A 22,162-nucleotide genomic window follows, 5' to 3' on the forward strand; every position below is an offset into this window, starting at 1 on the left:
TACTATGAGCCAAGCACCGTTCTAGAAGCTGGGATAGATACAAGGTAATCAGGTTATCCCACGTGGGGCTCACAGTCTTAATCCCCATTTTCCAGATGAAGTAACGAAGGCACAGAGAAGTTAGGTGACTTGCCCAAGGTCACACAGCTGACAAGCAGCGAAGCGGGGACTAGAACCCATGACCTCTGACTCCCAAGCCCGGGCTCTTTCCACTGAGCCACACTGCTTCTCACTAAGTGCTTGGGAGACTACAGAGTTGAACACCTTCGCTGCCCAAAACGAGCTTACAGTCTAGAGGACTGTAAGCATTTATTAATTTACTTCAGCATTTATTTCAGTGCCTGGCCCACAGTAAGCACTCAACAAATTTCCACAATTATTATTATAAAACATCTCTAATTAGGATCTTGCCAGTAATCCTCTAGACTGTAAGGTCCTGGTGGGCAGGAATCATACCTACCATCTCTGTTGTACTCTCCCAAGCCCTTAGTACAGTGCTGTGCACACAGTCAGTGCTCAGTAAATACCAGTGATTGATCGATTGAGTGATAGTCAAGAGCGGAGACATATAAAAAAATAATAAAATAATAATGGCATTTATTAAGTGTTTACTATGTGCAAAGCACTGTTCTAAGTGCTGGGGAGGTTGCAAGGTGATCAGGTTGTCCCACGGGGGCTCACAGTCTTCATTCCCGTTTTACAGATGAGGAAACTGAGGCCCAGAGAGGAGAAGTGACTTGCCCAAAGTCAAACAGCTGACAAATGACAGAGCTGGTATTAGAAGTCATGACCCCTGACTCCCAAGTCCGTGATCTTTCCACTGAGCCACGCTGCTTCTCTATATAACACAGAGGTTCACTTTAACAAAAATCCTATGTTTATTAAGCAATCAATGATATTTATCAAGTCCTTACTGTGGGTAGAGAACTACACTTAAATGCTTCGTAAAGTGCGGTAGAATCAGTAGGCACCAGGTGCTTACAGTTTAATGGGGGAGACAGACATTAAAATCACAGATGGGGAAATAAAAAGTAGAAGGATATGCACATAAGTGCTGGGGACTGAGGTGGGTTTTAAAATGCTTAAGCGATACACCGTCAAGTGCATCGGCAACATAGAGTGAGGGAAAATCACAAGGCTTAGTCAGAGAAAACCTTTTTGAGGAGATGTGATTTTAGGAGGGTTTTGTATAATGTAATAATTATGGCATTTAAGTGCTTACTATGTGCCAGGCACTATACTAGCGCTGGGGTGGATACAAGCAAATCGGGTTGGACACGGTCCCTGTCCCAAGATGGGCTCACATTCTCAATCCCCATTTTACAGATGAGGTAACTGAGGCACAGAGAAGTGAAGTGACTTGCCCTAGGTCACACGCAGACAAAGTAGGGAGGGCGGCAGGCTGTCGGATATGAGTTTCAGGCCCAAGAGAGATTGGCTTCAGTGGCGCAGTCGGTTACCCGGCTCCGCCAGTTGTCAGCTGTGTGACTTTGGGCAAGTCAGTTAACTTCTCTGTGCCTCAGTGACCTCATCGGTAAAATGGGGATTAAGATTGTGAGCCCCTCGTGGGCCAACCTGATCACCTTGTAACCTCCCCAGTGCTTAAAACAGTGATTTGCACATAGTAAGTGCTTAATAAATGCCATCATTATTATTATTAGCTCATAGTACTTATATGGCAGGATGGGAGTAATGCCAAGGTTGTGAGTTCAGTCCTCACCTGAGGCATATTTTCCTCTAGACTGTACGCTCACTGTGGGTAGGGAATGTGTATGTTAATTGTTGTATTCTCTCAAGTGCTTAGTACAGTGCTCTACACGCAGTAAGAGCTCAATAAGCGCGATTGAATGAATGAATATGGATAAGGGATCAGCGACGAGATAGATGAGATCAAGGTAATATTGACGTATCAGTTTTCAACTTCAAGTCCATGCTCACAACTGATGGTTCAAACAGGGCTTTTCACACAGTATCCAGACGGGCTCGTGCTGTCATCATCATCATCATCAATCATATTTATTGAGCGCTTACTATGTGCAGAGCACTGTACTAAGCGCTTGGGAAGTACAAATTGGCAACATATAGAGACAGTCCCTACCCAACAGTGGCCTCACAGTCTAAAAGGGGGAGACAGAGAACAAAACCAAACATACTAACAAAATAAAATAAATAGAATAGATATGTACAAGTAAAATAAATAAATAAATAGAGTAATAAATATGTACAAACATATATACATATATACAGGTGCTGTGGGGAAGGGAAGGAGGTAAGATGGGGGGGATGGAGAGGGGGACGAGGGGGAGAGGAAGGAAGGGGCTCAGTCTGGGAAGGCCTCCTGGAGGAGGTGAGCTCTCAGTAGGGCCTTGAAGGGAGGAAGAGAGCTAGCTTGGCGGATGGGCAGAGGGAGGGCATTCAGGCCAGGGGAAGGATGTGGTTCAGGGGTCGACGGCGGGACAGGCGAGAATGAGGTACGGTGAGGAGATTAGCGGTGGAGGAGTGGAGGGTGCGGGCTGGGCTGGAGAAGGAGAGAAGGAAGGTGAGGTAGGAGGGGGCGAGGTGATGGAGAGCCTTGAAGCCCAGGGTGAGGAGTTTCTGCCTGATGCGCAGATTGATTGGTAGCCACTGGAGATTTTTGATGAACATTCCCTGATTGCCTACTAGCCATGTCAGCAGCGAGAAGCAGCGTGGCTTAGTGGAAATAGCCCGGGCTTGGGAGTCAGAGGTGGTGGGTTCTAATTCCGGCTCCGCCACTTGTCAGCTGTGTGACTTTGGGCAAGTCACTTCACTTCTCTGTGCCTCAGTTACCTCATCTGTAAAATGGGGATCGACTGTGAGCCCCACGTGGGACAACCTGATAACCTTCTATATACCCCAGCGCTTATGTGCTTGGCACATAGAAAGCATTTAACAAATACCATTATTATTGTTATATCATGGAAACACATGTTATAGTAAAGCCAAGTGCACTTCATCATTCAGAGGACACAATTCCAAACACAACACAGGCCTCAGCAAATTCCTGCTCAGTTCAGAAGCCATGTACCACCTTATAATTCTGTCAGAGATTCACATAAGCCCAAGTCAAAGAAAGCATAGTTCACATCAAACAAAATGACTGCAGTCAGAACCTTTGTCTTGGAGAAGATATGTAGCTTAGTGGAAAGAGCAGGGGCTTGGGAGTCAGAGGACGTGGGTTCTAATCCCGGGTCCGCCACTTGTGCGCAGTGCAAGGCGCTTAACTTCTCTGTGCCTCAGTTCCCTCATCTCTGAAATGGGGATTAAAACTGAGAGCCCCACGTGGGACAACCTGATTACCTTATGTGTCCTCCAGTGCTTAGAACAGTGCTCGACACATAGTAAGCACTTAACAAATACCATAATTACTATTATTATGATGATCACTTTTGTTGTATATATGGGTTTTTTTGTTTTCTCTGACACACTCTGCCACTGGTGTTAGCTAATTTCACATAGGACTAATGGGGACAGCTGGTAGTCAGCCTCTTCACTGTCAAAAAGGGTAGCATATTTGTTGAGCCCTGCTATTCAGAAACATGCCCTTTCGGCAACGGATTTTGGGGAAGCAGGGTGGCCTAGTGGAAAGAGCGTGGGCCCGGGAGTCAGAAGACCTGAGTTCTAATCCCGGCTTCACCACTTGCTTGTCAAGTCACTTGACTTCTCCGTGCCTCAGTTTCCTCATCTGTAAAATGGAGATTAAGTACCTGTTCTTCCTCCTACTTGGACTCTGAGCCCCATGTGGGACAGGGAGTCTGCCTGACCTGATTAACCTTTATCTACCCCAGTGCTTAGAACAGTGCTTTACAAGTGCTGAACAAATACAATCTACTCCAATTAATTAATCTACTCCAGCACTGAGTGCCTGGCCACTAGTAAGGGCTTAATAAGCACCCTTAAGAAAAAAGTAGAAAGTGGAGGAATAGGTGGTATGGGTAGTGAGAGAGGAGAGCCAAATAGGTAAAGGGGTGATAAAGGGCTAGTAGCACTTTAAAAAGTAAATTTTTTCAGCAACCTACAGTGCAACTTTAGTTTTAGGCGTTTCATTATATGAATGATATTGACAAATAAGATATTTAGAGAACATCACCAAACATGATTAAAGGGCTCAAAAGAAAGAGAAAAAATGTGAAGAAACAAAATGTAGCATAAAGTAACAACATGTAATGCCTGACTGAAGAAAACTGTAGAGGGAGAAGGAGAAGAAGACATACGCTAAGTATAAACACCAAGAAAGAAGAGGGAGAATGTTAGCCAAGATAGAAAAGCAGGATTAATTAGAGGAAATTAAGCACTGGAAAACTTGCAGGCACACTTTCTTTCTCTCTTTTTCTACACACACACAGACACACACACGTGTGTGTGTGTGTGTGTGTGTGTGTGTGTGTATATATATATAATAATGGCACTTGTTAAGCGCTTACTATGTGCAAAGCACTGTTCTAAACGCTGGGGTGGATACAAGGTGATCAGGTTGTCCCCCGTGGGGCTCACAGTCTTAATCCCCATTTTCCAGATGAGGTAACTGAGGCACAGAGAAGTGAAGTGACTTGCCCGAAGTCACACAGCTGACAAGCGGCGGAGCTGGGATTAGAACCCATGACCTCTGACTCCGAAGCCCAGGCTCTTTCCACTGAGCCATGCTGCTTTGCCAACTGTGTGTGAGTGTGTGTATACATATATATAATAATAATAATAATGGTATCTGTTAAGTGCTTACTATGTACAAAGCACTGTTCTAAGCACTGGGGAGGTTACAAGGTGATCAGGTTGTCCCATGGGGGGCTCACAGTTTTAATCCCCCTTTTACAGATGAGGTAACTGAGGCACAGAGAAGTGAAGTGGCTTGCCCAAAGTCACACAGCTGACAGTTGGCGGAGCCAGAATTAGAAGCCATGATCTCTGACTCTAAAGCCCGGGCTCTTTCCACTGAGCCATGCTGCTTATATATATAGTCTCTTCCTGGAGAATTTGTAAGCACATTGTGGCCAGGGATCTTGGCTACCAACTACTATATTGTACTGTCCCAAGTTCTTAGCACAGTAAGCGTTCGGTAAATACCATTGATTAAATGATTGATAAATAATATAGCTACATAAATACGTGTGTGTGAATGCTTATATGCATCTATTTATATAGGTACTTAGCATCATTTAAGACCACAGAATAAGTTCTCAAGAGAAATTCGTGGTACGATTGATGTGGGATTAGTACAGAGAACAAAACTCCAATGGCTAGAACAAAGGGGCAGATGATACATAGGTCTTTTTCATCTCTAATTTATGCATGACACTCATTCAACCTGAACTGAGAGTCATGATGAGGAATATATATTGGTGTATGCATTTCTTGGTTGTTCCCTCGTGAAGTTATAAACTAAAATGGGTCTGCAATCCATCAGGCGCCGTTCATTAGGACAGCCAAAAAGCCCCTGTGAGGCCTTTTCAAAATTCCAGCGAAGTCATCTCAAGCAAAAACTTGCTTCTCCCAGATTTTTATTAGAAACAAATGAAAGCAAACATAAACAATTCAATGAGTGAGTGAACCTGCAAGGTTACATGATCCCAAATATAAGCAAATTCTCAGCTTCCTAGGAGAGCACTGTTTTGGGGGGGCCAGGCTGAATGCGTGGATTGGAACAGAAAAAAACTCTCATGCCTTTACTAGTTACAAGTGACACTTTATGTGGAAGTTCGAAATAGTGTTTGGGAGGTTTTTATGGTATTTAAGTGCATACTCTGTGTTAAGCACTGTTCTAGGAGCTGGGGTAGATACACATTAATCAGGCCAGATAGAGTCTCTGTCCAACATGGGGCTCACAGTCAAGTGGGAGGGAAAACAGGTACTGAATCCTCATTTTGCAGTTGAGGAAACTGAGGCACAGAGAAGTGAAGTGACTTGCCCAAGGCCACACACCAGGAACGTGGTGGAGCCCGGATTAGAACCCAGGTCCTCAGGCTCCGAGGCCCGTGTTTTAGCCACTAGGCTAACACTGCTTCCTATGTGTTTCAAATGTGCAGTATCCTCTTCCTTTTCTTAGTATTTTCTATACTGACTGATTTAATACAATTATCCAAAAAAAAGTAAACTAAAATGAAGTTAGAATTCTATTGTTTTGTTCTGTCATGGTTTTCCTCAGTGTTGAAGCTAATTACTCCCAAAGAACCACTGAACAGATTCCAAAGATTTTATCTGGGACCTGACATCTTGGGAGAGATTTCACAGTATAATTTGGGGAAAAAATTCCCACTGTAGCATAAGGCTTATATATTTTATGGAAATTGGAATTTTCCCCCAGATATGTTTTGACCCTTAATAAAGTAATCCTTGCAAAGCCCCAGAGAATGTGTCTGTCACGGTGTTATGTTGTACTCTTCCAAGTGTGTGGTAATAATAATAATTGTGGTATTTAAGTGCTTACTATGTGCCACCCTCTGATCTAAGTGCTGGGGTAGATACAAGCTAATTGTGTTTGACACGGTCCCATGTCCCACGGTCTTAATCCCCATTTTTCAGATGAAGGAACTGAGGCACAGATAGTGAAGTGATTTGCCCGAGGTCACACAGCAGACAAGTGGTGGAGTCAGGATTAGAACTCAGGTCCTTCCTATCTCCCAGGCCCGTGCTTCTCTTAATACAGTGCCCTGCACAGAGTAAGCACTCGAGAAACACGACTGATTGATTGGAAATAGAAATGCGTGAGAACTGCCCTTATTATTGGTGTTTTCCTTTTCATCTTGCTGATCAAGGAAACCCACAGTGCTCATTAATCACCAGTGCATGATAGCATTTTTAAAAATTTCATCAGTTTGAAATTTTCATTTCTTTCAATAGTGTGGCCTAGGAAAGATTGACATTTTTGGGATGTGAGCCATTCTCAGAACCTGACCTGATGAAAGGTGCCTTTTTAATTGATTTCGTTTCTTCTCAAAGGCCTTCAGCTTAAATAGAGGGATGCTATTTTTGGAGCAATAAATAAAGTTCAAGTTGATTGGACCTATAAATATGTTGAGTATGCCAGAATGCTTGGAGTTTGATTGTGACTGACAGGAAACTGTTTTGTGGTTTACTTTTCAGCAGAGACTAAGGTTTCTTTCATAAGTGGTCAAAACCCACAAGCCAGATATTTACATGTAGGATCTATATGTAGCATTATTATATAAATATGTCCTTTTCAGATGTCTTTTGGAAAAAAAAATGATTTTCTTTCTACGGTGGGATTTAACATCCTGGTTTATCTTTTGCTTTTTGGAATAATACATCCATAAATGCATTGCTTTCATTCAATCATATTTATTGAGTGCTTCTGTGTGCAAAGCACTGTACTAAGCACTTGGGACAGTACAATATAACAACAGACACAATCACGCCCACAATGAGCTGTCTTTTTAGTGAGTAAAAATGAATGCAACTCATCATAATCATTCTAAAACAGACAATTAAGAAGACTATTTTAATTTAAAAGGATTCAAATGTAATTAGGGGAAGTGATAGTGTTAATTGAATGCCTGCTGAATGCAGTGGACTGTAGTAAGCACTTAGGAGATGCAACAGATTCTTTATTGACATCCATCAACTCATTGTGCATAGAGCCAGTTCTTGCATTCTCAATCAATCGATCAATTGTATTTATTGAGCGCTTACTGTGTGCAGAGCACTGTACTAAGCGCTTGGGAAGTACAAGTTGGCAACAATTCTCAATTGTGAACATGGGTTCACTGGTCCATGGACACTAAACCACCACTCCCATGGGATTAGCTCCAATGGGGCAAAGATAATGGCTTTGCCCCCATGGTTTTGGGAACAGTAGTAGTGGTAGGAATAGGAATGGTGGTAGTAGTAATAATAATTGTATTTGTTAAGCACTTACTATGTGCCAGGCACCCTCCTGGGTACAAGAAAATTGAGTTGGATACAGTCCCTGTCTCACCTGGGGCTCACAGTCTCAATCCCCATTTTACAGATGAGGGAACTCAGGCCCTGAGAAGTGAAGTGACTCGCCCAAGGTCACACCGCAGACAAGTGGCAGAGCTGAGATTAGAACTCATGATCTTCTGACTCCAAGGCCTATGCTTTATCCACGATGCTATACTGCTTTTCACTACACCGTGCTGCTTATCAAGCCCCCTTTTTTGAACAGTATTCGTTAAGAAGTGCTTACCATATGCCAGGCACTGAACTGAACGTTGAGGTAGATAGAAGCTAATCAGGTTGGACACAGTCCCTGTCCCACATGGGGCTTACAGTCTTAATCCCCACTTTACAGATGGGGGAACGGAGGCACAGAGAAGTGAAGTGACTTATCAAGGTTGGTGGAGAGCCTTGAAGCCAATTGTGAGTTTTTGTTTGACGTGAAGAGAAGCAGGGTACCAGGGGAGGGTTTTGAGGAGAGATGTGGGTTGAGCAGTGGTTCAGGAAGATGTTCTGAGCAGCAGCAGCAGCATGTGATGTTTTATTCATTTGTATTAATGTCTGTCTTGCTCCCTTGACTGTAAGTTCGCTGTGGGCAGTGAATGTCTACCAACTCTGTTATATTGTACTCTCCCAAGTGCTTAGCAAAGGGATCTGCACACAGTAAGTGCTCAATAAGTACCATTAGTTGGTTGATTGATTGATTGATGCAGTATAGACTGGAGCAGGAAAAGCCTGGAGCCTGGGAGAGCAGCGAGGAGGCTCATGCAACGTAGTCAAGTTGAGGCAAGACCAGAGCTTGTAATATTATTATCATTATTATATCATCATTATTTATAAATTCTGGGTCAGGTATAAGTTAATCAGGCTGGACACAATCCCTCTCCACATGGGACTCCCAGTGTAAGGAGGACGGAGAACAAATATTGAATCCCCACTTTGCAGATGAGAATACTTGTCAATTGTCAGTTGTGTGACTTTAGGCAAGTCACTTCACTTCTCTGTGCCTCAGTTACCTCATCTGTAAAATGGGGATTAAAACTGTGAGCCCCCCGTGGGACAACCTGATCACCTGGTAACCTCCCCAGTGCTTAGAACAGTGCTTTGCACATAGTAAGCACTTAATAAATGCCATTATAGTGCCAATAATAAATGTCATTATTATTAGTAGTAGTAGTAGTAGTAGTAGTATTAATACTGACACAGTGAAATCAAGTGACTTGCCCAAGGCCACACAGCAGGCAGGTGAGAGAACCGGGGATTAGAACCCAGCTCTTCTGGCTCCCGGACCAGTGCTCATTCTATTAGGTCAAGCTGTTCCTCATCAATCCAGGGTGATAGTTTGTGTTAAGAAGATTGGGTGGATTCAGTCATTCAATCGTATTTATTGAGCGCTTACTGTGTGCAGAGCATTGTACTAAGTGCTTGGGAAGCCCAAGTTGGCAACATATAGAGACGGTCCCTACCCAACAATGGGCTCACGGTCTAGAATCTCTCCCTTACTTATTCCTCTCCCTCTCCTTTTTTTCCTCCCTCTCCATCTTGTCTCCCACTCCAATTTGTCATCTCCTGTGCCTTGTGTCCCTCTCCATCTTGTTTCCCTCTTCGTCCTGTCTCCCGCCCCGTCTTGTGTCCCTCCCCAGCGTGTCTCCCTCCTCGTCAGGTCTGTCTCTCCACCAGGCCTCTCCCTCTGTCTTGTCCTTCTCTCACTCTTGTCCTCTTTTCCACCCCTCCTCTCTCTCCGTCTCACTCACATTGTCCCCTCTTCTCTTGAGGACAGACGAGTCAGGTGGAGTAACTTATCCAGCTCTTTGGAACTGGAAATCAATCAATCAATCGTATTTATTGAGCACTTACTGTGTGCAGATCACTGTACTAAGCGCTTGGGAAATACAAGTTGGCAACATATAGAGACAGTCCCTACCCAACAGTGGGCTCACAGTCTACAAGTGGAAAGTGGAGTCATTTCTCAGTTGGCCCTTCCAGCAAGCCACAGCCTAATTGTATTCCTTTTTCCCACTAGGTTCTCATCCCTGGGCCTGCCCTGGAGTCGGGCAGAGTTGGCAAACACATTCCTTGCCCGCAAAGAGCTTATAGTCTAGAGGAAGAGACAGACATTCATATAAATAATTTACCTTTCCCCTGTCAGTTTTCCAGGCCAATTGGGGGGCATTTTGTAACCCACTTCAGCCACTCAATCAACCAATGCTATTTATTCATTCATTCATTCAGTCACATTTATTGAGTGCTTACTGTGTGCAGAGCACTGTACTAAGTGCTTGGGAAGTACAAGTTGGTAACATATAGAGACGGTCCCTACCCAATAGCAGGCTCACAGTTTAGAAGGGGGAGACAGACAACAAAACAACATATATTAACAAAATAAAATAAATAGAATAGTAAATATGTACAAGCAAAATAAATAGAGCAATAAATCTGTACAAAAATATATACAGGTGCTGTGGGGAGGGGAAGGAGGTTATTATTTTATTTATTCCAATGGTATTTATTGAGTGCTTACTGTGTACAGAGCACTTTACTAAGCACTTAGGAGAGTACTATACAACAGTTTTAGCAGACACAATCCTTGCCCATAATGAACTTACAGTCTAGAGGGGAAGATAGACCTTAATATAAAAAATTCATCAACTAGGGGGCATTTTGTCACCCACTTCAATCAATCAACCAATGGTATTTGCTGAGTGCTTACTATGTGCAGAGCACTATACAAAGCACATAGAATATAATCCAACAGAATTAGCAGGCACATTTCCTTGGCCCATAACAAGCGTACAGTCATCATCATCATCATCATCATTATCATCAATCGTATTTATTGAGTGCTTACTGTGTGCAGAGCACTGTACTAAGCGCTTGGGAAGTACAAGTTGGCAACATATAGAGACAGTCCCTACCCAACAGTGGGCTCACAGTCTAAAAGGGGGAGACAGAGAACAAAACCAAACATACTAACAAAATAAAATAAATAGAATAGATATGTACAAGTAAAATAGAGTAATAAATATGTACAAACATACAGTCCAGTCCAGAGGGGGGCCATGCACCTTTAAACCAATGGTATTTGCTGAGTGCTTACTATGTGCAGAACACTATACAAAATACATAGAATATAATCCAACAGAATTATCAGGCACATTTCCTTTGCCCATAACAAGCTTACAGTCTAGAGGGGGGCCACGCACCTTTAAAAGCCATTCCTCCTCAAAAGCCCTTTTCGCTCAGAGCTTCATCAATCAATCAATCAATCAATCAATCAATCGTATTTATTGAGCGCTTACTATGTGCAGAGCACTGTACTAAGCGCTTGGGAAGTACAAATTGGCAACACATAGAGACAGTCCCTACCCAACAGTGGGCTCACAGTCTAAAAGGGGGAGACAGAGAACAGAACCAAACATACCAACAAAATAAAATAAATAGGATAGGAATGTACAAGTAAAATAAATAAATAAATTAATAAATATGTACAACCATATATAGATATATACAGGTGCTGTGGGGAAGGGAAAGAGGTAAGATGGGGGGATGGAGAGGGGGACGAGGGGGAGAGGCATCCATTCCCACATTCAAAGCGAAAACTAGTCACATTGGCCCTGGTATCTAAATGTTATTTGGTTCCCAGGGATTACATTGCATTTTTGTTATTTTGTTTCCTTCTAGACTTTAAGCTTGTTGTGGGCAGGGAATGTGTCTATCAACTCTGTTTTATTATACTCTCCCAAGCGCTTAGCAGTGCTACGCACACAATAAATGCCTAGTAAGTAGAAAAGCAGTGTTGGCTAATGAATAGTGCACAGGCCTGGGAATCAGAAGATCTTGGGTTTTAATGCTGGCTCCACCACTTGTCTGCTGCATGACCTTGGGCGAATCACTTAACTTCCCTGGGCTTCAGTTACCTCATCTGTAAAATGGGGATTAAGACTGTGAGCCCCATGTGGGATAGGGACTTTGTCCAACCTGACAACCTTGTATCTTCCCCAGCACTTGGTACAGAGCCTGGCACATTGTAAGCACTTAACAAATACCATTAAAAAAATTGAATGGATTGTAGGCTTAGAGAAGCAACAATCTCCTCAAATAATACTAACACAAGCACTTACTATGTGCCAACCACTGTTCTAAGCGTGGAAAAGCAGCCGTGGGTTTGGTGGGTTGTGATTCTTTGTTATGCCTCTATTTAGCTTGGAGCCCTGTCCTCTCCGATGGATCTGTGATTGTAGAGATTTGGGGAAGAGCTTTAATTTGTCTCATTATTTTCCTTCATCTTTTCAAATGACTTTTTACTACTCCGATGGCTGTTTTATCCGGTGTTGCTCAGACACCAATATTTTTCTACCCGTGAATGTCGTCATCCTAATCAGATTATGCCAAACAAACTTAATTGCAAGCAAATGTGTTTCGGGAGACTTTACTGTTTTGTTACCCTTTGTCTAGGCGGTATCCTTCAATAGATTCTCATCCTTTTGTTGAAAAGATTTTTAAGAGAAATGCCAATTTTCCTGGAAAATTCATTTTCTGAATATATTAATGTGAGAATGCCTGAGGACTCTGAATGTTTCTCTCAGCAGAAAATCAAATATAGTGTACTTATTTTGTCCGAGAGCTTTGGTATTATTTTATGGCTTTTAGCTTAAAATGTTTTATATTAAATAATATTGATGAGCAGGCCTTTTTTTGGTTATTCCTTAGGCGCTTACTAGTGTCAAGCGCAGTTCTAAGTGTTGGGGGTAGATACAAGTTTTTTAGATTGTACACGGTCTCTGTCCCACATAGGACTCACAGCCTTAAATTGGAGGGGGTAGGATTTAATCCCCATTTTTTTTACAGATGAGGTGGCTGAGACACAACAGACAAGTGGCAGAGCCGGCATTTTCACCATTATTATTATCATTATTATTTAAGTACTTACTATGTTTCCAGACAGTGTACTAAGCGCTGGGGTAGTTACAAGAAAAATGAGTTGGACACAGTCCATGGGGCTCACAATCTTGACCCCCATTTTATGGATAACTGAGGCCCAGAGAAGTGAAAGTGACTTGCCCAAGGTCAACCAGCGGACAAGCGACGGAGTCGGAATTAGAACCCATGACCTTATGACTCCCAAGCCTGTGGTCTATCCATTACGCCATACTGCTTAGGACACAGGTCCTCTGATTCCCAAGCCAATGCTTTTTTCTACTAGGCCACACTACTTCTCACAGACTTCTACCCCAGCCATCAGTCATTAGACAATATCACACTTTTCTAATATTCTCAAATAATCAGATTTCTAATTGAGGCAGTTCCTAGCCCTAACATATATCTAAGAAGTGGTAAGGAGGCTCAGACTTTCCCCTATCTCATTTTCTCTGAAAATTGTCTGGAAAGACCATACCAGTCAAGCAAGATCAGACTTTAACCCCGTTGTGGGCAGGGATTGTCTCTATTTGTTGCTCAGTTGTACTTTCCAAGTGCTTAGCACAGTGCTCTGCACACAGTAAGCTCTCAATAAATACGATTGAATGAATGAATGAAATTAGAAAGCTCTTCCTTCTGCCACTTGTAAGGCTTACACACTGAGATTAATTGAGTGAAGCAGCGTGGCTCAGTGGAAAGAGCCCAGGCTTGGGAGTCAGAGATCATGGGTTCTAATCCCGGCTCTGCCACTTGTTTGCTGTGTGACTTTGGGCAAGTCACGTAACTTCTCTGGGCCTCAGTGACCTCATCTGGAAAATGGGGATGAAGACTGTGAGCCCCCCGTGGGACAACCTGATCACCTTGTAACTTCCCCAGCGCTTAGAACAGTGCTTTGCACATAGTCAGCGCTTAATAAATGTCATTATTATTATCTGCAAAATGGGGATGAAGACTGTGAGCCCCACGTGGGACAACCTGATTACCTTGTATCTACCCCAGCGCTTAGAACGGTGCTTTGCACAGAGTTAGCGCTTGTGTGGCTCAGTGGAAAAAGCCCGGGCTTTGGAGTCAGAGGTCAGGGGTTCAAATCCCAGCTCCGCCACTTGTCAGCTGTGTGACTTTGGGCAAATCACTTAACTTCTCTGTGCCTCAGTTACCTCATCTGTAAAATGAGGATTAAGACTGTGAGCCCTCCGTGGGACAATCTGATCACCTTTTGACCTCCCCAGCGCTTAGAACAGTGCTTTGCACATAGTAAGCGCTTAATAAATACCATTAAATAAAAACCAAAAAAACCAAATACCAACATTATTATCATTATTATTAGTAACATTATTGCATTTGACGTGGATCAGATGCGTCCTAACTTAATGAAGAAAAAGTATTGGTTGCACTTTTGCATCAAACAGAAACTCCTCATCATCGACTTCAAAGCAGTCAATCACCTTGCCCCCTCTTACCTTACCTCGCTGCTCTCCTATTATAACCCAGCCCTCACACTTCACTCCTCTAATGCAAAGCTTCTCTCTGTACCTCGATCTTGCCCATCTCGCTGCCAACCTCTCTCCCACATCCTGCCTCTGGCCTGGGATGCCCTCCCTCCTCATATCCGACGGATAATTACCCTCCCCACCTTCAAAGCCTTATTGAAGACACAACTCCACCAAGAGACCTTCCCTGACTACGCTCTCTTTTCCCTTTCTTCCACTCCCTTCTTCATTGCCCCGACTAATCGACCCCCTCAAGAGAAGAGGGGACGATGTGAGTGAGAGGGAGAGAGAGGAGGGGTGGAAAAGAGGACAAGAGCGAGAGAAGGACAAGACTGAGGGAGAAACCTGGCAGAGAGGCAGACCTGACGAGGAGGGAGACACGCTGGGGAGGGACACAAGACGGGGCGGGAGACAGGATGGAGAGGGAAACAAGACGGAGAGGAACACAAGGCACAGGAGATGACAAATTGGAGTGGGAGACAAGATGGAGAGGGAGGAAAAAAAGGAGAGGGAGAGGAATAAGTAAGGGAGAGAATCCACCCAATCTTATCACCCTGGATTGCTCCTGTCTTTATTTATCTCCGCCCCCGCCCTTATGTACATATCCATAATTTATTTATTTATAATGTCAGTCTCCCCCTCTAGACTGTAAGCTCAGTGTGGGCAGGGAATGTATCTGTCATACTGTATTCTCCCAAGGGTTTAGTAAGGTGCTGTGCACAGTAAACTTTCAATAAACATGATTGATTGGTTGTCCAGTGATTCTTCATTTAGCATAGCCTTGAAAGAAAGGACATGTTCAAATGATTCATTAGACCACAATTTTTTTTTACCAGTATTCTTTATTTCACGTAGTATATGGATGAAAGATGGATGAAATCTGTCCTTTCATTCATTCCATTGTATTTATTGAGTGCTTACTGTGTGCAGAGCACTGTACTAAGCACTTGTGAAGTGCAAGTTGGCAACTTATAGAGACGGTCCCTACCCAACAACGGCCCTTTTACTGCTCACCTAGCTTAAGTTGGTATCCACTTAGGCAAGTGGCTATTTGTAAGGCTGTTTTAACAAAAGAATTGTGCTGTAGGAAACATCGTTAATGATATGACTTTTATTTGTTTCCAGGTAGTACGGTTATTTCTGCGTTGTTCCTGAGAGAAAATTTGAGATCTTCCGACTTCCTAGGTCAGTCATTCATTAATTCAGTTTTATATGTACGTGGGGGGGGGGGGGGGGTGTAAAAGCAACTCCCTCCAAAATTTTTGTTTTAATTTTGAGGAAGCATCTTCATTCATTCATTCACTCAGTCATATTTATTGAGTGCTTACTGTGTGCAGAGCACTGTACTAAGCGCTTGAAAAGTACAAGTAGAGAAGCAACATGGCTTAGTGGAAAGAGCACAGGCTTGGGAGTCAGATGACAGACAACGCGAGTTCTAATTCCAGCTCCACCACTTGTCTGCTGTGTGACCTCGGGCAAGCCACTTACCTTCTCTGTGCTTCAGTTACCTCATCTGTAAAATGGGGATTAAGACGATCAGCCCCATTGTGGGACAACCTGATTACCTTGTATCTACCCCAGTGCTTAGAACAGTGCTTGGCACGTAGTAAGCGATTAATGAATACCCTCACATATATACATTATACACATATACACAATACAGCAATAAAGAGAGACAATCCCTGCCCATAACGTGCTCACAGCCTAGAAGGAAGGAGACAGACATCAATACAAATAAATATGCATAAATATAAATAAATAAAATAGATAAATTGGGCTGAATCAACAAAAATCACCATTATCACTGTAATTTAGAGTTGAAAATGAACAGCACTAACATCCATACCCATAACTTATTTATATTAATTGTCTATACCCCGCTCTAGACTGTAAGCTCATTTAGGGCAGGAATCATGTCTACTAACTACGTTATACCTTCCTTTCCCAACCACTTAATAATAATACTAATAATAATGGCACTTATTAAGTGCTTACTATGTGCAAAGCACTGTTCTAAGCACTGGGGAGGTTACAAGGTGATCAGGTTGTCCCATGGGGGGCTCACAGTCTTAATCCCCATTTTACAGATGAGGGAACTGAGGCCCAGAGAAGTGAAGTGACTTGCCCAAAGTCACCCAGCTGATAATTGGCGGAGCACTTAGAGTACACTGCTCTGCACACAGTAAGGACTCAATAAATATGATTGATTGAGTGGCAGCTCTGCCAATTCTTTCATGTTAGATTTAACAATCCTTGTTCGACATTTGGTTGATAACTTCTTTCATAGTCTTCTATTATCATTTCTGACCAGACTGTGGGCCACTGTAAGTTCCTAGTTTCTTTGCTTTTACAAATGTTATCAACATTTTGTAGAGTAAATGATATGAAAAGTGAAACAAATGAAATCAGTTGTGTTTCCAACTGAATTGTTTGCTTCATTTCATGTAAACATTTGGCAAAAGTGAAAGCAACAGTAGAAGTTAGAGCTGCCAATTAATTATCTATCTTGTCATTATTTATTCCTTTCTACAAGGAACACACTCCCATTTTTCGGTTTTCTTTGGAAATGCAGGCTTTGTGGAACTTAGCAGTAGCCTTTCAAAAGCATGAAAGATTTCTGTTGTTTGTCAAAACAGTCTGTGTGTGTTTCTCTCTCTTCCTGTCTCACCCTCAACCCTCTTTTCATTTTCTCAAATCAAAGCCTCTACTGAATGATGAAAAAGTTCAGATTCCTTTCAGTTTTCATTGTGTTATTTATTGAGAGCTTATGTGTCTGCCACCTCTGTTGTATTGTACTTTCCCAAGGGCTTAGTACAGTGCTCTGCACACGGTAAGTGTTCAGCCCCCTTTTAGACTGTGAGCCCCCTTTTAGACTGTAAGCCCACTGTTGGGTAGGGACTGTCTCTATATGTTGCCAAATTGTCCTTCCCAAGCGCTTAGTACAGTGCTCTGCACACAGTAAGCGCTCAATAAATACAATTGATGATGATGATTGATTGGTTGACAGATTGCTTACCGAGAAGCAGCGTGGCTCAGTGGGAAGAGCCCGGGCTTGGGAGCCAGAGGTCACGGGTTCTAATCCCGGCTCCGCAACTTGTCAGCTGTGTGAGTTTGGGCAAGTCACTTAATTTCTCTAGGCCTCAGTTACCTCATCTGTCAAATGGGGATTAAAACTGTGAGCTTCACATGGGACAACCTGATCACCATATCCCCCCCATTTAGAACAGTGCTTCACACATAGTAAGCGCTTAACAAATACCATCATTATTATTATTATACTGAGCCCTTGGGAAAATATATAACAGGGCTGGTCGCTTCAATCCCTGCTCACAAAGACTTTACAGTCTAAGGGGGAGCTAGGCATTAAAACAGATTACGAATAGTGGAAATAGTAGACTGTGAGCCCATTGTTGGGTAGGGACCGTCTCTATATGTTGCCAATTTGTACTTCCCAAGCGCTTAGTACAGTGCTCTGCACATAGTAAGCACTCAATAAATACGATTGAGGATGATGATGAGTAGAGTATAAGAATGGTTACATAAGTGTCAGCTTCCTTGCAGACTTCCTCTACTTCTAGTCTCTCTCCTCCCTGTTTCATACTTTGCTCCGCTACTCCGCTTTAGAGAAGCAGCGTGGCTTAGTAGCTACAGTCCAAGCTTGGGCGTCAGAGATCGTGGGTTCTAATCTCGGCTCCGCCACTTGTCAGCCGTGTGACTTTGGGAAAAGTCACTTCAGTTCTCTGGGCCTCAGTTACCTCATCTGGAAAATGGGGATTTAAAGTGTGAGCCCCAAGTGGGACAACCTGATCACCTTGTATCTACCCCAGTGCTTAGAACAGTGCTTGGCACATAGTAAGCGCTTAACAAATACCAACATTATTATTATTATTACCCATGTCATTTGCCTAAAGCGTCATTCTGTGCATGTCTCCCCACTCATCAGAAATATTCAGTGATTTTTTTCCTTCCGTCTCTGCAAAACCAATACCTTCAAGGAACTTAATTAGTTCTCTCCCCCACCTATTAACTTTGCTATTCTCCCACTGCACCTCACTTCATCCACTTCATTCCTTTCAAACCATTCTGTTCACTGTGCCTGTTCTCATTTCTCTCCCTGCCAACCTCTATTCCTTACACCAACCTCCTGAAACTCCTTCCTCCTTGTCAGTCCATCATATTTATCAAATGTTTACTGGATGCAGAGCACTGTACTAAGTACTTGGGAGGGTACGATAGAACAATAGAACAGCCACATTCCTTGCTCACAATGAGCTTACTCTCCACATCTCCAAGGCCCTTCTAAAATTACATCTCCTCCAGAAGATTTCTTTTGATTGATCTCTTCTCCCCATATTCTATCTGACATTTCAGCATTTCTGTATCACCTAAATACTTGGGTATTCCCCCTCCTTCCCCCTCCCCGGGGCACTTATGTTCATAGCTTTATGCTCTTTTGCTTCCTCCTTCCTGTAATTTATTTTAGTGACTCTAATAATAATGGCATTTATTAAGCACTTACTATGTGCAAAGCACTGTTCAAAGTGCTGGGGAGGTTACAAGGTGATCAGGTTGTCCCACGGGGGGCTCACAGTCTTAATCCCCATTTTCCAGATGAGGTAACTGAGGCACAGAGAAGTGAAGTGACTTGCCTAAAGTCACCCAGCTGACAATTGGCAGAGCCAGGATTTGAACCCATGACCTCTGACTCCAAAGCCCGGGCTCTTTCCACTGAGCCATGCTGCTTCTCTGCTTCTCAATGACTGTAAACTCATTGTGGGCAGGGAATATCAATGTTTATTGTTGTATCGTGCTTTCCCAAGTGCTCAGTGCTCTGCACACAGTAAATACTCAATATATTCAATTGAATGAATATTCCCCCTCTAGATTGGAAGACCTTTAGGGGCAAGGATCTTGTATACTAATTTTATTGTGCTCTCCCAAGTGCTTAGTACAGTGCTCTGTACACAGCAAGCACTCAGTAACTCTTCCAAAGTTATAGAAGACTTGTCTTGAACAAATTACTAGCACTGCAGAAACACTGGATATTTTGAAAAAATAACCAAATCTGTTTGAAAATTAGTTTCACTGAATCTCTTTGACACAATCCAACATACCGAAGGATTTGAAAAGCACAGATAAATCCAGAAAAAGGACAGTACGGTTCTCTAAAATCCCGGTAAAACTACCCTGCTGAGATTTAAAAGATTTGGGTTTTTTTTCTATTCTAAACTAGGCCAAATCATATTACAATAATAATAATAATGATGATGGCATTTATTAAGTGCTTACTATGTGCAAAGCACACAAATTGCAGACACTTCACTGTTCCATATTACAGATATTTCCTTTTCTGGATTAAATGTCACTATTTATTGTTGTATTGTATACTTTCCCAAGAGCTTAGTAGTGCTCTGCACACAGTAAGTGCTCGACAAATATGATTGAATGAATTAAAGAATCAGTTTCATAAATGCCTGCTGTATGCTAGGCTGAAACAGAAATGTATGTTGTAACCGCTATTCCAGAAGAGCAGACAAACCAACTGGGGAAAGATAATAGGCATAAATATGTCAACTGCACAATAATTAAAAGAACATGAGAAAGGAAAAAGTAATTGACACAAGGGAATAAATCAATAATGCAGAAACTGATAAGTACATAAGGGCTCTGTGGCAATTGAGATAACGTGGTCAAAGCCAGTAGATCCGTGAGAATCACACTATGAGAGGAGGCTCATTCCTTCGAGGCTGGAAATTCGCCCACCGCTGCTTTAGCCAGAGATATTTGAGAAACAACTGATGCTTAAGTGAGCGTTTCATCTGTTTCCTTGCAGGATAATTAAGAAACGTAACCTCAATTCAGACAATTAAGCTTATGAGGCGCTTCCAATCTCGTCTCTCAGAGGTTCGCGATATTTGTTTTGTGAAATGATTCCTCTGCGTGGTCAGTGTTTTCAGTAAGAGCAATAGGTAGATGGTCAGAGTTGTTTTCCCAAGTCAAATGTGTGTATTTGTGTGTGTCTCTGTGTAGCTGACCTTCAAACTCAAAGATGATGTTACTGACAGTGAACTTTTTTTAAATTATTATAGCATTTGTTCAGCACTTGTGCCAGCACTGTACTGAGCCCTGTGTAAATACAAGCTAATCAGATGGGACACAGTCCATCTATGTTCCACATGGGGCTCAAAGGCTTAATTCCCATTTTACTGATGAGGTATCTGAGGCACAGAGTAGTTAAGTGACTTGCCCAAGGTCACACAGCAGAATTAGAACCCAGGTCCTCTGATGCCCAAGCCTGTGCTCTTTCCCCTAGACCACAATGTTTCTCAATGTGTGTGTGTGTGTGTGTGTGTGTGTGTGTGTGTGTGTGTGTGTCCTTCAAACTCAAACAAGATGCTGACGACTGAGCTTTTTTTTTCCGGTGCAATTTGTTATGCTCTTACCATGTGCCAGGCACTGCAATAATAATAATAATAATAATAATAATAATAATAATAATGGCGTTTATTAAGCACTTACTATGTGCAAAGCACTGTTCTAAGTGCTGGGGAGGTTTCAAGATGATCAGGTTGTCCCACGGGGGAGCTCACAGTCTTCATCCCCATTTTCCAGATGAGGGAACTGAGGCCCAGAGAAGTGAAGTGACTTGCCCAAAGTCACACAGCTGGCAATTGACAGAGCCGGGATTTGAACCCATGACCTCTGACTCCAAAGCCCGGGTTCTTTCCACTAAGCCATGCTGCTTCTCTGCTTCTTGATGACTGTAAACTCATTGTGGGCAGGGAGAAGCAGCGTGGCTCAATGGAAAGAGCCCGGGCTTTGGAGTCGGAGGCCATGGGTTCGAATCCCGGCTCCACCACTTGTCAGCTGTGTGACTTTGGGCAAGTCACTTCACTTCTCTGTGCCTCAGTTACCTCATCTGTAAAATGGGGGTGAAGACTGTAAGCCCCATGTAGGACAACCTCATCACCTTGTATTCCCCCCAGTGCTTAGAACAGTGCTTTGCACATAGTAAGCGCTTAATAAATGCCATCATCATCAGTGTTTATTGTTATATCGTACTTTCCCAAGTTCTCAGTACAGCAGCAATTGTACAGCTGGCAATTGGCGGCGTCAGGATTTGAACCCATGACCTCTGACTCCAAAGCCCGCGCTCTTTCCCACTGAGCCAAAGCCCTGGGTTAGATAGAAGGTAATCAGGTTGGACACGGTCCCTGTCCCACACGGGGCTTCACAGTCTTAATCCCCATTTTCCAGGTGAGGTAACTGAGAAACACAGAGAAGTGAATCAACTTGCCCAAGGTCACACAACAGAGAAGTGACGGAGCCGGAATTAGAACCCAGGTCCTCTGACTCCCAAGCATGTGCTATTTCCACTAGGCCACGCTGCTTATCAATGTATTTTTTTTGTGTGTATGTGTGTATTCACACGAGCTGAAAAGGCCAGCATGGAACCGCCAGTCCCGACTGCACTTTCACAATCACGCACAAAGGTGACCTCCAACCTGTCAAGTTGGTTGGTTGCCTAGTGGCTAGAGCATTGACCCGGGAGTCAGAAGGACCTGGGTTCTAATCCCGGCTCCGCCACCTGTCTGCTCTGTGACCTTGGGCAAGTCACTTCACTTCTCTGGGCCGCAGTTCCCTCATCTGTAAAATGGGGATTAAGACCGTGAGCGTTATGCGGGACAGGGACTGCGCCCAACCCAATTAGCTTAGAACAGTGCTTGACACATAGTAAGCGCTTAACAAATATCATCATCATCAGTATTATTGCAGTGGCTGGTGTTTTGGCTTTAGCCTCCCCGTTTCACAATCCTCACGAAGTT

The 22,162-nt window shown here is 43.1% G+C and overlaps 1 protein-coding gene across 1 annotated transcript in view; it reads left to right on the forward strand.

The window, feature by feature from the left end:
- Positions 1-22,162, forward strand: part of NIPAL2 (NIPA like domain containing 2) — a 116,808-nt gene that overhangs the window by 52,024 nt on the left and 42,622 nt on the right. Inside the window, exon 4 of the mRNA XM_038745637.1 lies at positions 15,462-15,521. Coding sequence (XP_038601565.1) covers positions 15,462-15,521 — 60 coding nt within the window. The remainder of the gene's footprint in view (positions 1-15,461; positions 15,522-22,162) is intronic.

This window comes from Tachyglossus aculeatus, chromosome 4 (genome assembly GCF_015852505.1).
Source record: "Tachyglossus aculeatus isolate mTacAcu1 chromosome 4, mTacAcu1.pri, whole genome shotgun sequence".
Classification (NCBI taxonomy): domain Eukaryota; kingdom Metazoa; phylum Chordata; class Mammalia; order Monotremata; family Tachyglossidae; genus Tachyglossus; species Tachyglossus aculeatus.